Here is a 13326-nt window from a genome sequence, read left to right as displayed (position 1 = left end):
CCAAGTAAATGCAAGGTCGGACGGAGATCAATGAGAGCAGAGAGATAGTGAGTATCAGTGCCATTCAAAAGAGAGGGTCGGCCCTGTCAACGCAAGGCAGGTTGAAGTCGTCCATGGTCCCGATACTGCGCAAGGATATGATAAACAACAGATTTCTTCATCCCGAGGTGGTAGCAGATATTCTTCACTGAAACCTGCTGTTCCCAAAACATTAATGGTACCCGAACCCGCATAGTACATGCAAGTAAACTGAGGGTGAAAACTCGACATGTGATCTTGCCAAACACAACCTCACAGGTTTTCAAAAAATCAAATTCCATATGGTTACGGAAAGGGCTGTAATCTGCTGTAATGTACATATAAACCTTTCTGGGAACGATAAAACAAATATATTTACCACCCCAGCAGTGTCCCTGGCAGGAGTCGAGCCTGCGTCGCCACGGAATTGTTAAGCAAATGCCACAACGTGGTGATCTAACCACTAATCTACAGGGACAACGATCAAACGTAAAATCAATTTGATATTTCTTGATCATGCGTACGTAGCAGGAAGACGATAGTTCCCACGATTCTACCAAGTTGAAATTATCCTCGAATGCCCGTACTGGACTAGAATGGACTCCCATAATGCCTATGATTTCTTGCTCACAGTCAGGGTTCCGTAAACATTGGTAATTGAATACAGAAGATACTGGTGCTGCAGAGCTTTTCAATCCATGGTGGGTGCGCTTTGAGAACCTACAACTTGCTACAAGAACTGATCTGATATTCCTCTTCCCAAACCTATTCTGTACCGGAAAGGCTTTGAAGGTTTCTCGCATGTCCAAGTCCTTCTTCCGAGTGCCCATTTCTTGCCAGGTACACGCGGGTGAATCGGTGGTCTACTTCAAGTTGTGTTTGTTAGTGGGAACGCGGATGCGCGACCATGTGGGTGTGCACTGTGTTTGAAGCTTAGCGGTATTCTCGATTCCCCATGTTCACTGTGTTTCTCCCCTATGTATGTATCATTCATGATGATTTGCAGTGCTGCTGCTTATCGAATTCTGATCTTTTATTCATATTCATATTCAACCTGGGTAGGTGTGATGTCCTTGAAAACCCACATAGTACTTGAAGCTTTTTTCCTTGATGATCGCGTCGCCGGTGATCAGACGATTCTTTGATTTCATCTGATATGCGCTATCATATACATCTACCTGTGCACTGTGTGCAGTGCTGCCATGACGAAACAACAGTCGTATCTATCATCTATGTACCGCTGTACCTCAAAACCCATCTCGATTATTCAGCTTTATCGTCGGAAGAGGATTATCAAGACATTATTCAGCCTCGAGACGGATCCAACGGAAATGTCATTGTTTAGGCAGAATGACTCGAAACTTTTTACCTTTCCCTTTCCCAAAAAGGTAACAAGGGTGCTTCCTCGAGGCTCGAAGTGCTCGGAGTCGTGTGACTCTATCAACCTTCTCTCTTTCAATCTGTTCAAGTTGCTTGGTCATTGGGGCGTGTGTGGCTTCCAAGAATGCCACGCCTACCGCGGAGCTCGAGCCGAGAACGGTTGATGATTACTGCGCAAGATGGACGATGGACGAGATGGTCGTTCTTGGGTCGTTCTTGGATGGTTCTTGGAGCGGTCTTGGAGCGTTCTTGAGACTTGGTCTTTCACTTGAAGCTGGAATGAACTTGTTGGAGTGGAATGGGGTATGAGGCAAGGTTCACGCTGTGCGCGGATATGATGAGCGCAGTGGTCTAGTACGATTGAGCTCTACATCTTCGGTTTGACTGCGCAAGGTGTCTGTATATCACGGTAGGAATGTGGTCCATACAGTATGTTCAGTTCTGCGCTGAAATCGCATGTGTTGGTGGGCCTTTACACTCTCTGTGAGTTTCGTCTGTCAATGACTCAAAACTTAGGAGGTCCACACGATTGAACAGCGGGGCTTGTACATACCGACGGTCGACATCATGCTCACCACACCATCTCTATGTAATAAACCATTCCACACGACATTCACCACACGGCGAAAGAGTGAGTCAAAGACTCCCCACGCGCGGGCAACGAACAAGCGAATATATGATGTATAGATTAATTGCAGAGAGAAAGTTAAGCCTGTTCTTTTTTTGAGCACGCTCGGCATTGACATGTAAGATGAACACCACACGTTGACGCCTGTTGACGCCTTCCTGCAGTACTCTCTTCCTAGTTACCCTGTGGGATTTTACGCTGTGAGATTTTCCGGAAAACATTGCCCGAAAAGCGTAGGTGTGGTTTCTGACTCGGTTATTTCTTTTTTTGGGGGATTCAACATATGGAAAGGAAAAGGATCAATATTGGTACGCTCCGGATTCCGGAATGATAATCATTGGGGTGGGGGGGTTATCTTTCTTCATCCGATAATCTCTTCCGACACGATAATCGCTAGCTTTGGCTTGCATCGCTAATAATAGTTCATCTGTAAACCGTGCTCTTTTATGCGATAAAGTTTTGTTTGTGTCCTTCCGCTGGAGGGCTTCTCTATACTTACACGTTTGTATGTGTGGAAGGATTCGCTCCGGATTCAACCAAGGTCGACCATTAATGTTCTTTGCCAGCTTTGGCTCATCCCGATTCCCATGGCAGTTTAAGAAGGTCGAAGAGGACGCAGCGGCGACGCCGGATATATCTTATCTTTACACGACGGTTATTTGTTGATCATAAGAAGATGGATTAAATTCGGAAGATGGACCTGATTGGGCTCAAGTAGGGAAGGAAGTTGCTTGTTGGCTTCGAGGGGCTAGACCTGTGAACTTGGTACGATGTGCATTGCAGTATCTATCGATATGATATTCTGTGGAGGTACGAGTTACGGTGCATTATTGATATCCGAGATGATAATAGATGTTCGGAAGATTGGCGTTTTGTTGGGTGCCAGGTGGTACTGTCTAAAGGTGTACATGCCAGTGTACACATGCACTAGGTACACGTATGTACACGCGTTCTGAACGAGCTGCAACGCGCCTTGAGATCTTCAGAGTGCAACCCCATGACAATACCCTACAAAGAGTCATTCGACGCGTTTTCCGTGTCATTCGCAAACACGCGGATTTGGGGAGATTCAGATGTTTTTGGAAACATTCGGATAGTCGGAATGACACGTAAGCGTAATTCCCAAAAATGGACTGGTGTTTCCTCGTTCACCGCCCATCCGCGGTCACTGGTAGAGACCAACCAGAAAAAAAAGCCGATTATGAATCTCCGGTTATGCGCCAGAAGTTTGTGTGGTTTTTGCTCAGTCCTCGAATGGAATTAGGTTCCTCCTTGGAAAGAACGGGTGACTTCGGAAACTGATTATGATTGGCTCAAGGCAGAGGAGCGGTTCGGCCGGAAAACGGATTATCTCATCATCTTCGGCAGAACATTGACGAAAAGGGGATTACTCAGCCGATAACAAACATCCGACCCCCAACCGCCGATTTCCGATCGAAAATAACTCTGACTCAGCTTGTGAATTCTTTGACTCAAAATGTCATTACCCTTCCGATGCGGCTCAACATATAAAGACCTCGGGTGGTTCTCTGTCGGGAGTTCTAAACTTTCCCCATAACCGTTGTGATGCTTTCCAACTCTCATCCATTCCACATGAAGTCTTCGAGGCATTCTGTCGAGCTTGCCAATGCTGATATCTCTCGGTTAATGGACCCTTCATATCATCCATCCAACAACCACGGCGTGTCGTCGACAGAGCCAGCCAGAGTATACATCGATCGTCGAGGCCAAATGCACGATCCAGATTTCTATTATTTCCCTGTGTATGAGGGAGCAGGGAAGAACAACAAACGCGGGAGAAGAATCTCAGATCACTCGGACAGCAGAAAAACTCAGTTTGGGGATGAGGATTTGGAAGAGGATGATGATGTCGAGGAAAGACCAAGGCAGTATCATCGTCGTCAAAGTACACGACGACCACGATCATCCCAATCACATACATACCCTATTTCCTCGTCTGACTCTTACACATCCTCGATACCCTCTTCTTCCTCCACTTCGTCATCACCATCATCAATAACATCTCCTCTTCCATTCTCACCCTACACTTCCGTCTTTGAAGACAAACCACGCCACCATCACCATTCCATCCTCCCCAAGAAATTCCGACGCCATTCCTCTGACTCGAGCTCACTGCCGAGTCCATTATCATTTGACCCTCCTGAATCCGATGATTCTTCAGACGTTGAATACGTCGACGAGGATCACGAATCTTCTGTGGAAGAGCAGGATTTATCATCTCATCAGCAGAATGCGCTGAGTTACTCCCAGGCAATGAAGAAACAGTGGTTGGCTGTTTCTTTGTCGCTTAGGTTCCGGTTATTCAGGGCACGGAGAAGAGCTAGCAGCAGTTATTGTTCGAAGCGAAGTTGAACGATATTTGCTGTTATATCCACCTGACGACTCATACCCATTCACGACATATCGCGAACATTTATCCCTTTTGCTTCGTATCCTGCTTTTTCTCTATCATCATCATCTATGGCCGTGCAACATTTGTTTCCCCTATCGGTCCATTGCTATCCATGCCTTTGTATCTTCCAGAGTTCAAACCCATACGTGTTTGGTTCAAATGGTTGTCATTATTAGACTTTCTCTACTATATCTGGTTTGTACTCGATGTACGTATACAACCTTGTAGCCCTTTTCTTCGACATTCCCCCACACATTGCTGTATTACTACCGCTAAATCTTCAACGATGGCCAATTCTCGTAGTATTTCCTCACCGCACGAATATCACAAAATAAAAAAAGATTTGGAAACCTAGTCTGGAGTGTGAATGTGAATGTCCGAACGCCACCGTGGCGGGAGAAGATTCATATTGCAAGTGAGAAACCAGTTGACGACATTTGGCCATGGTCTGACATAGTCTATGAACTCACTCATTAATGACAGACTGACACGATCTGTATGGTTTCTTCCACCAACCGCATAATCATCGTACCACCTTGAATCAGTGCGTCATTATTATTACTTCGCGAAGTGGTTCACTTGGGCAGTGGAGGGTTTTCTTGAGACGTTTGAGTCTAACAAGTCTGAGTAAGTTCCGTTGGCGGAGGTTGGCGGAAACAACTTTCACAAGGCTTTTTTTTCACAAATTCCCGCTTTCTCCAACGCGGTTCCCCTTCGGAGCATACATGCATACAGCCTAAAATACTAAGTTTTTCCCTTATCTAACTATCTATCCGTCTTTTGTTCTTTTTTGTTAAGCTCCCTCAGACTCCCTCATTCGGTTCTCATCATACGACGCCACTGTCACTCTACTTGGTAAGGAAATTCATCCAGTTCCAAGGGCTTTTTCTTTCTACCGCATTCATGTAGTCATGTAGTACGTAGAGAGTCAATAATGACATCGATAATAAACAGTGAATGATAACAGCAAATACGGAGACCCGGCGCACTGTGCATGGCACGTCCGAAAGCTCCAATGTACTGTATCCTCTCACAACGATGTGCTCATCTTTACATCTTCTCTCGCAATGCAGCATGCCATGTAAGTATCGGAGCAACGAGGGGGAGGCTATACACACACCTATTTCTGGTAAGCATGTCTCTCGAATGATAGTCTTTCTATAATTAATCCGATTCGCTATTTGGGTTCTGCGCCCTGAAGAAGGGAAGAATGGTCGAGACCATTCCTAGCAGTAGCCAGTAGCGAGTCAAGGTAGAAACCCCCACCCGGGGTACGAGGGAAGGAAGAAGTGAAAAGTAGTCCCAGATAGCACTACATACCCGGGCCTACAATAGGATAACTACCTGAACGTTCAAGAACATTCCTACCCCCGGTGTATGTGCCCGCACCTGTGCGGTTCTTCGAATGCACATTTATTCGTCCAGATTAGGACTTAAGAAGATGGATGCATTGATGGTCTATGGATAAACTTAGAGGTCGAGGCCTGGCAAGGGCTAGAACTGAAATTGATAAAGGCTACAAGTGCTTAAACCTTCTCTACACAAGTTGTGCGTTATCAGTTGGAAATCACTGGAAGGTTCGACGCTCCAGACTCGAGAAGAACAAAATCTAAGGGGAAGTGAGCATTCCAGAGCATCCCGGGAAGACACACTTCAAATTTGCCATTGGTTCAACTAGATTTCAACAGAAGCCCCGTAGACCGGGTCGGGTCGGGTCAGTTAACTAGTCCCTCGAGGCTTCGGGCATCGAGGTATGGTGGGAAGGGGAGAGACCGGTCAAGGGACGGGGACCCGGTGAGGAATGGGAAAGTTGGGTAGTCAAATGAACGGGAACGTTGCATCTAGAGATGTTTCCGTAGGAACGACGGGAAATGACAATGACGGGAAAGAACTTGGGGAGGTCCGGAGAAGAAAAGGAAAAGGGGATGCTTGGTCTGGAAGGTTCAAGGAAGGACCCAAATCGACCGGAACCCCTAAGTACTGGGGTTGAACTCTCCATGTTTATGAGCTGCTAGCTTGATAGGATTAGAAGAAATAGCGTTGGGTAAGTTTTGCACACGGACGGACGAGAGGTCGACGTTCGAAGACGTTCAAACATTCAACAGGTGCAAAAATGAGAAGACTGGGGGTGTTCCCTCCTTGTGATGCTCAGTTGGGGGGAAGAGACCCAACGAAGTATTATTGACAGGATCTAGTAAGTGCGGAAACTAGAAAATTGAGACAGACTGACATATCCGAGTCTGTATCTACTTATCAGATTGGATAGCATAGCTTGAGCCCGAAGTTGCGCGCCCGAGTATTTGTTATGGCGATCTAAGTTGGTCCTTCATGCCGTACCAACATTTTTGAAGTTCAGGAGCCATTCTGGAATGGGAAAAGTTGTTAGTAGACGCAGGTAGACCTAGGTAGACGCTAGGAACTTCATGAGCGCTAATAACGCTCTTTCGCTCTTTCAATTTGGACCAGTTGCACCAAGTACCATCCTGGAACGTTCTGAACCAGAAGCAGCGTGTTATTACCATGCTCCCATGCTAATAACAGGCTAATAACAAACCACTACGCCATGTTCATTGATCTTTGATTTCGTCGCTGTTAGGCCGCGACAAACAAAGATGCTATTCAATGTCGAACCCGGAAACATTGAGAATCGGGAGGTCTGGTGATGGGTGTAATGTGCTGGTGGCGCCAATGAGAGAATGGACTTGATCTTTCTCGTTGAAGACTGGGCAAAGGGAACACCTGACGGTCTGAACTCTGACTAGGACAAATATGAATCAGGATATATAGGCCAAAGCCTCAACGCTTCCTTTTACCAGGGACGTCCCTTCGACAATTCGTGTAAACAGCCCTCGAAAATGTGGAACACGGTAGTGCTTTCCATAGGCATCATCCTTGTAATACTTCGAGTGTTCAAGATATTGCGTCTACGTTCGCAATTACCTCCTGGGCCCTCAGGTCTTCCAATCCTTGGAAACCTTTTTCAAATTCCGACTAGTCGACCATGGTTAACATTTGACAAATGGACAAAACATTATGGTTAGTGACCACATTCCCTAATCTCCCTTACCTTATTTGCGCGTAACAGGACCTATTTTTTATCTCAATATCGCAGGCCAGAACACCGTTGTGTTGGGTACACCTAAAGCAGCAGCAGATCTCCTGGATCGACGAGCCAATATCTACTCAGATCGACCAGACTACGTTGTTCTTAATTTGATCACTGGTGGCATGCATTGGGCCTGGACACAAGCAGATGACTTGTGGAAGAGACAACGTCGGGGGGCTCATGAGTGAGTACTGACTTCATACTGCTCGAGCTTAGTTTGCCAATTGTTTGCAGAGCATTAAGTGTACAAACAGCAAAAGAATACTTTCCATACCAAGAAACTGAGTCTGTCATCATGCTAGACCAAATGCTGACTGACCCCGAACATTTCTTTGATCATTTTCAACGCGCCTCGACATCGCTTACACTCTCAATAATCTACGGCTGGCCACCACTGTTAGATTCTGCCCACCCAAATGTTTTGCAAATCAACCAAATGAATCGACAGATCCTTGTGGCAGCAGCTCCTAGCTTTTTCTGGGTTGAGTTTGAGTACTTCAAATGGATGAAACATCTCCCTAGATGGATGTGCGCGTGGAGACGTAATGCAGAAAAGGCTTTTGGATATCATTCCGACGTGCTTGAAGGGTTGTCTGCAGACGTGCAAAAGCGGATCGTACGCTCATGTCTAAACAGTTCGAATGCAGACTGATCACGTATTTGCAGGATGCGGGTGACGAGAGCAAAAGTGTAGTCGGAAAGCTTCTCTGGGATTCTAAAAATTTGTTTGAGGCTGCGTGGAACTCCGCATCCATCTAGTCCGTTATCAACCTCTTTAACATTGTTTTGTTTGCTCAGTATCATGATAGTTCTGCCGGATCGGAAACCGTGCGTCTTATTTCCCGAAAATTTTCAATCATAATGTAATGTATCAATCAGACTGCAAGTCAACTTGCTTGGTTCATGCAAGCAATGGTTCTTTATCCGGACGCTCAACGAATAGCACAGGAGGAACTCGGTAGGCACGAATCTCAGTACTTTTAGATACTAAGTTTGATAGCCAGTACAACTCTACGTTTAGACCGTGTAATTGGACCAGATCGACTTCCTACATTTGATGATTATGAGCACCTTCCATATATACGTGCTACAGTCAAAGAAATTCTACGTTGGAGAGGGGTGGCCCCGCTCGGTGAGCTGATAGAACCCTGATACGGGTGCAGCCCGTACTCACTTTTTATGTGACAGGACTCCCTCACCGACTCAGTCGAGATGACTACTATGAAGGCTATCTTCTACCCAAGGACACGATATGTTTTGTGAACATTTGGTTTGTTCGAAACGGTGTGTTTTTCCGATTGAAATCGAACCTAATCTTTTTCCAAGGTCACTCCACCACGACAAAGAAGTGTACGGCGACGATGCTGAGCATTTCAACCCCGGAAGATTCTTGGATGCCAACGGAAGGCTCAAGTCTTCTATTGCAGACACTAAGGATGAAGGACATCACAGTTACGGTTTTGGGAAGAGGTACGTGGGCTTATAATCAATTCTTCCTTCCTTCCCTCTAAATCTTCTCGTTATTGACCACTCGATGAAAGAATATGCGTTGGTCGACATGTTGCAAACAGCAGCTTGTTTATTCATATCGCTTTTCTACTCTGGGCATTCGATATTACTGCGCAAGTAGATGAATATGGGAAGCATGTCCTTCCTGATTCGTCTCAATGCACAGAAGGTCTTACTGTGTAAGTAACTCAGAGTATCTACTAGGTAGATGGTCACCTTTTACTATTGATGCTTTTGCAGGCGGCCAACAGTATTTCATTGCAATATCACTACACGCAACATGGAAGTTGCAGAAATTGTAGCGCAAGCTAAAGCCGATAGAGGAATTGGAAGTTGAGAATGAGGGGAGTTTCAATCAATTCTGATCCTCAGTTTTGAAAATGCCTCGAACGACGAATTAGCTGAGGGTATGACACCAAGTTGCGAATGCGATGTTATGCAGCGAATTCAATCAATTACAACTATGAAAGTACATAGAGATACACGGGGACTTGACAGCATGGTACCGAGAAAACAAGTAAGAGATGACACTATCCAATGACTGTGGCCTGAAATTAGTGAAGAAGGATCAGTAACTCTGTAATCAAAGCTCAAGATGAAAGAAATTGTTCTCACTGATTGCAAAGCAACAAAGGTTTGAGCCAGAATGCGGCCATTCATAGTAGCACCTGTCTCCAGAGTAACAGCAGTTTTTGCTAGAACAACACCCTCGATGTGAGAGCCTGCACCAGCTGTCACTACGCTTGTGGCAGCCCAAACAATATTCGAAGCGGGGATACCACCAACCAAAGTAACACGGGATGCTGCAGCGAAACCAAGAGTGGCGGGAATTTGGAAGATAAAGTCTGAAAAAGAAATTGCATCAACTTGGTGCACTATATAAGCAGTATAGTGATCCAACGTACGATCTAACGGTGTCCCAGCGATAGTGACACCAGTAGAATTCACGCTAACTGCTCCAGTCCATTTGTACAGGCCAGGTGTAAGGACGAGACCACCAAGTTCACCTGAGATGGGAGCAGATAAAATAAGATGATAGTTGTGTACTACCAAGGTCTATAGAGCATACCACCACCGAGGTTGGTAAAATCTGGAGTTACACGACCAGTTGCGTCATTGAACGCTGTTTGCATATCGGAAACTGCAGTGGTCAGAGTCGTGGGTGTAGGAGCAGCGAACGATGCAGCAAAAAGTTCGCCGACCACTTGCTGTGACGTAGCAAATTTTCCAGTAGAGTCAAGAGTTTCGGAGAACCCTGTGAAAGCAGTCGTTGAGATGGGGCTAACACCGATATTCCCACCTATAAAGATTCCTTCTCAATTCCCGATGAAAGTTAATCGGCGGATACTCACTGATGATTGACTCCGGTACAGTTGATATGCCCGACTTTGCGAGGATTGCATAGTTTCCAGCGGTGCCGAGGTTGACGGCGGCTGGTCCTGCGTTGATAGCACCTGGTCCACCACCGGGTCCTAAGTTGATACCACCAGGTCCTATGCTGATACCACCAGGTCCTAGGCTAATCCCACCAGGTCCTATGCTGATAGGCCCTACGCTGATCCCACCGGGTGCTGCGACTACACTAACAACAGCCTACAGATAGAAGGTTCGTATCGGATAGTGCGAGTAGAGGAACCGAGCTCACCAAAAGACCAAGAGAAAAGGTGTTGATGAGCGTAGTGGAAAACATGTGGGGTAAGCTGTTACAGTAGATGAATTCTCGAATGAGTTTCTACTGAGGAAAATATAATCATTCAAGCACAGTCTTTATACCTTTTGATGAAACCTCAATAACCGCCTCTTGCATGATATCATACTCGCTGTCAGTAGCGGTCATATTATCAGATCCCATTCTATGCACGTAGCCTGGCCCAGGGCGACATTCGAAGGAAGGAAAGTAAAATAGGGTACTGTCAGTTTTTTAGATCAGCTAACAAGTTCTTAGTTTCTTTTTAAAGTGAGCGGAACGAGGACGAAGACTACAATGTGGCGAGCTTCAGTAGAAAGAGCCAACTTCAACGGGGAGACGCTTACCGACGAAACAAAAACAAAAACAAGACAAAAGAGGTAGAGAAGTGTATGTCCCTTCCTCGTTTCTCGATGAAATCCTCGGATTGGACGAGGCAAATATGAATGTGACAGGCCATTACCAAATTTTCAACTATCTCTCCAGCAAACAGTCCGGAATGGATTGTGGTCTTGATGACATTGTAAATAAGGGCATTCACAATGTAGGAAGAATGAGGTATGAGGGACAGGTGCAGTTAGAACATGTTCTCCACGGGAGAGGATTGTTTGTACGATGACAAACTGTTCAACGGTAATGAAAGAGAAGATGAAATGATATTGCAAATAGAAGGTCTCGATGAATACATTGAAAGCCACCTAAGGATATTCTGCGAACTCTTTTCGACGAACTAAAACAAAGAAGACTTCTTTGTTTAATTCAGCGCATTGAATGGCACGATCATATCATTTCTCATAATTCTATTGCGGTAGAAGGCTGATGAGATACATCATTAGTAGAAACGTGTCGCGTCGGGAAGCAAAGCCGGAAAGTGAAAGTCGCAGGAAAAGAGGTTGGGTCACGAAGTCGATCTGGTCCAAGATACCAACATTACCACACACGGGACGCAAAAGCCATGGCAGTTCAAATGAACTGCCATTAAGGCATCACAGTTGGCATCCGGTCGTGACCGGTTATGTTGCAAGCGCAGCGGTCCGTTCAATCGTGAACCTTGATAAATAACAGACAACAACAATGTAAATTCCAAGCTGAATATATAAGCTATGTCCCAAAATTCTGCAAGTCATTTGTTTACTCCAACAATCCTCTTTATGTATGCAGTATAAGAAGACCATCATAAGGTTGAGGTTAGAATTGTTTTACAACTAAGCCACAAAACCAGTTTATACAGGCTGGTAGACATATCCCACATACATGAACATTATCTCACACTACATGCTTCAAATAATAGAGTTGATTGTAAGATGAACCTATCAAATTTAATTCATGATTTTTTCTGTTAGCTGGAATATTTGTAGAAGTTGTTTGTAAGGCATAATTTATCTGTTCAGGTATGCATATTTTTCTGTTACTCAGAGGTGGTTTGCTGACAATGTGCAAATGTTACATAAGCTGAGCAACTGTATAAACAGTTTTACACTTATCAACTATTTCTGCAATATTTTGAAAGGTCTCAAAGCAATGGCAAAATGTACATTATCTGTAAGTAGAGGCTGGTAAGCAACAATCTCATGCAATAAATGCACTTCTTGATGGACTATTTGAATACTTGCTCAGCTGGACAGCACTATCATTGACTCTAAAGTTATTATAGAGTCCTGGATTGGCAAAATTTCTAATCATTTGCAAAACATTTCTTTTTTTTCTGCATCTCCTTTTTTTAGTTTTGTTTGAAGCTAAAAACACCATTAATTTACTTAACTTACTAAGGCTGCTACAGTTAGACATCAATAAATAATGAAATTGCTGCACAACAAAATGTAATCATAGTATGTGACTCAATATATTCCATACAATGAATGAGTTTGGTGCAGCTGGAGTGTGCAGGTGAGTTTTTGTTCTTTTAGCACTCATGGATTCAATTCCTTATCTCATTATAATTAACAGTCCTTATTACTGATCCAAATGAAGCATGAACTGTTGTTATTACAACTGCATAATTATTAAGAGCACTTCTTATAACAAGTCATTTATATACTATCTATTACTTGTTATCAACAGTCTTCTTTGTACAATATCATTGACTGGGGCCCAACAATGCTCTCTAGCAGCCAAAGTAAGGAGAGTAAAAATATTAGGTGCTTCAAGCTGCACTAGCCAACAATACAGGTCTTGGAGATGAAAAGTTGAAGTTCTTTGAAATGAAGAGATAATATTTATGATTTGTAAGAATATTACTTTACTAAATCACATAGGGAATGTGTACTTACATGCAATATTGAGAAAGAGTCAACAAAAATAAAAATACGGTGAAACACCACATGTCATGCCGAAGTCATGGCTGACGCTGATCCCTGCCAGTCCGTGACAGTCACTGGTCACAACTAGATGCCACAGTGGATGCCTTAATGGCAGTTCATTTGAACTGCCATGGCTTTTGCGTCCCGTGACAGTTGCACTGACCATGTTAGCATTCGCCATGTGAGCCTCCTTCGTCCGGCTCAGGGGGGTTCGGCCCCCTCCATTCCAAGTACGGCTTCACATGTGGTGCTCGCTTCGAAAATCTAATTTTGAGGGATGTCGTG

General features: G+C 44.6%; 4 protein-coding genes and 1 non-coding gene across 5 annotated transcripts; 3 read left to right on the top strand and 2 right to left on the bottom strand.

The window, feature by feature from the left end:
- Positions 1-408: 408 nt before the first annotated feature.
- Positions 409-496, bottom strand: C8R40DRAFT_t49. The gene has a single exon. It is a non-coding gene; the product is annotated as a tRNA-His (tRNA).
- Positions 497-1696: 1200 nt separating this feature from the next.
- Positions 1697-2831, top strand: C8R40DRAFT_692353 (uncharacterized protein). The gene is made up of 6 exons (XM_046235886.1): positions 1697-1858; positions 1915-2029; positions 2086-2144; positions 2205-2334; positions 2484-2567; positions 2621-2831. Exons 1-6 carry the CDS (start codon positions 1830-1832, stop codon positions 2690-2692), a joined length of 489 nt encoding a protein of 162 aa, XP_046090070.1. The 5' UTR covers positions 1697-1829; the 3' UTR covers positions 2693-2831.
- Positions 2832-3619: 788 nt separating this feature from the next.
- On the top strand, positions 3620-4399 carry C8R40DRAFT_1166943 (uncharacterized protein; the record flags this gene model as incomplete). The annotated part of the gene is made up of 1 exon (XM_046230933.1): positions 3620-4399. One exon carries the CDS (start codon positions 3620-3622, stop codon positions 4397-4399), a length of 780 nt encoding a protein of 259 aa, XP_046090069.1.
- A 2895-nt stretch (positions 4400-7294) lies between these two features.
- On the top strand, positions 7295-9391 carry C8R40DRAFT_1166942 (cytochrome P450; the record flags this gene model as incomplete). Its single annotated transcript, XM_046230932.1, has 11 exons — positions 7295-7475; positions 7525-7729; positions 7780-8161; positions 8212-8303; positions 8355-8373; positions 8425-8503; positions 8567-8677; positions 8734-8815; positions 8872-9015; positions 9087-9233; positions 9295-9391. The coding sequence occupies 11 exons, from the start codon at positions 7295-7297 to the stop codon at positions 9389-9391; spliced, it is 1539 nt and encodes a 512-aa protein (XP_046090068.1).
- A 100-nt stretch (positions 9392-9491) lies between these two features.
- Positions 9492-11227, bottom strand: C8R40DRAFT_1088205 (ice-binding protein). The gene is made up of 8 exons (XM_046227401.1): positions 11089-11227; positions 10828-11033; positions 10700-10754; positions 10407-10647; positions 10124-10354; positions 9960-10061; positions 9670-9899; positions 9492-9602 (listed from the first exon to the last, which is right to left on the bottom strand). Exons 3-8 carry the CDS (start codon positions 10742-10744, stop codon positions 9585-9587), a joined length of 867 nt encoding a protein of 288 aa, XP_046090067.1. The 5' UTR covers positions 10745-10754; positions 10828-11033; positions 11089-11227; the 3' UTR covers positions 9492-9584.
- Between the last annotated feature and the right edge of the window lie 2099 nt (positions 11228-13326).

Source organism: Lentinula edodes (assembly GCF_021015755.1).
Source record: "Lentinula edodes strain Le(Bin) 0899 ss11 chromosome Unknown C8R40scaffold_5, whole genome shotgun sequence".
Lineage (NCBI taxonomy): Eukaryota > Fungi > Basidiomycota > Agaricomycetes > Agaricales > Omphalotaceae > Lentinula > Lentinula edodes.
This window is presented reverse-complemented; position numbering and strand designations above follow the sequence as displayed.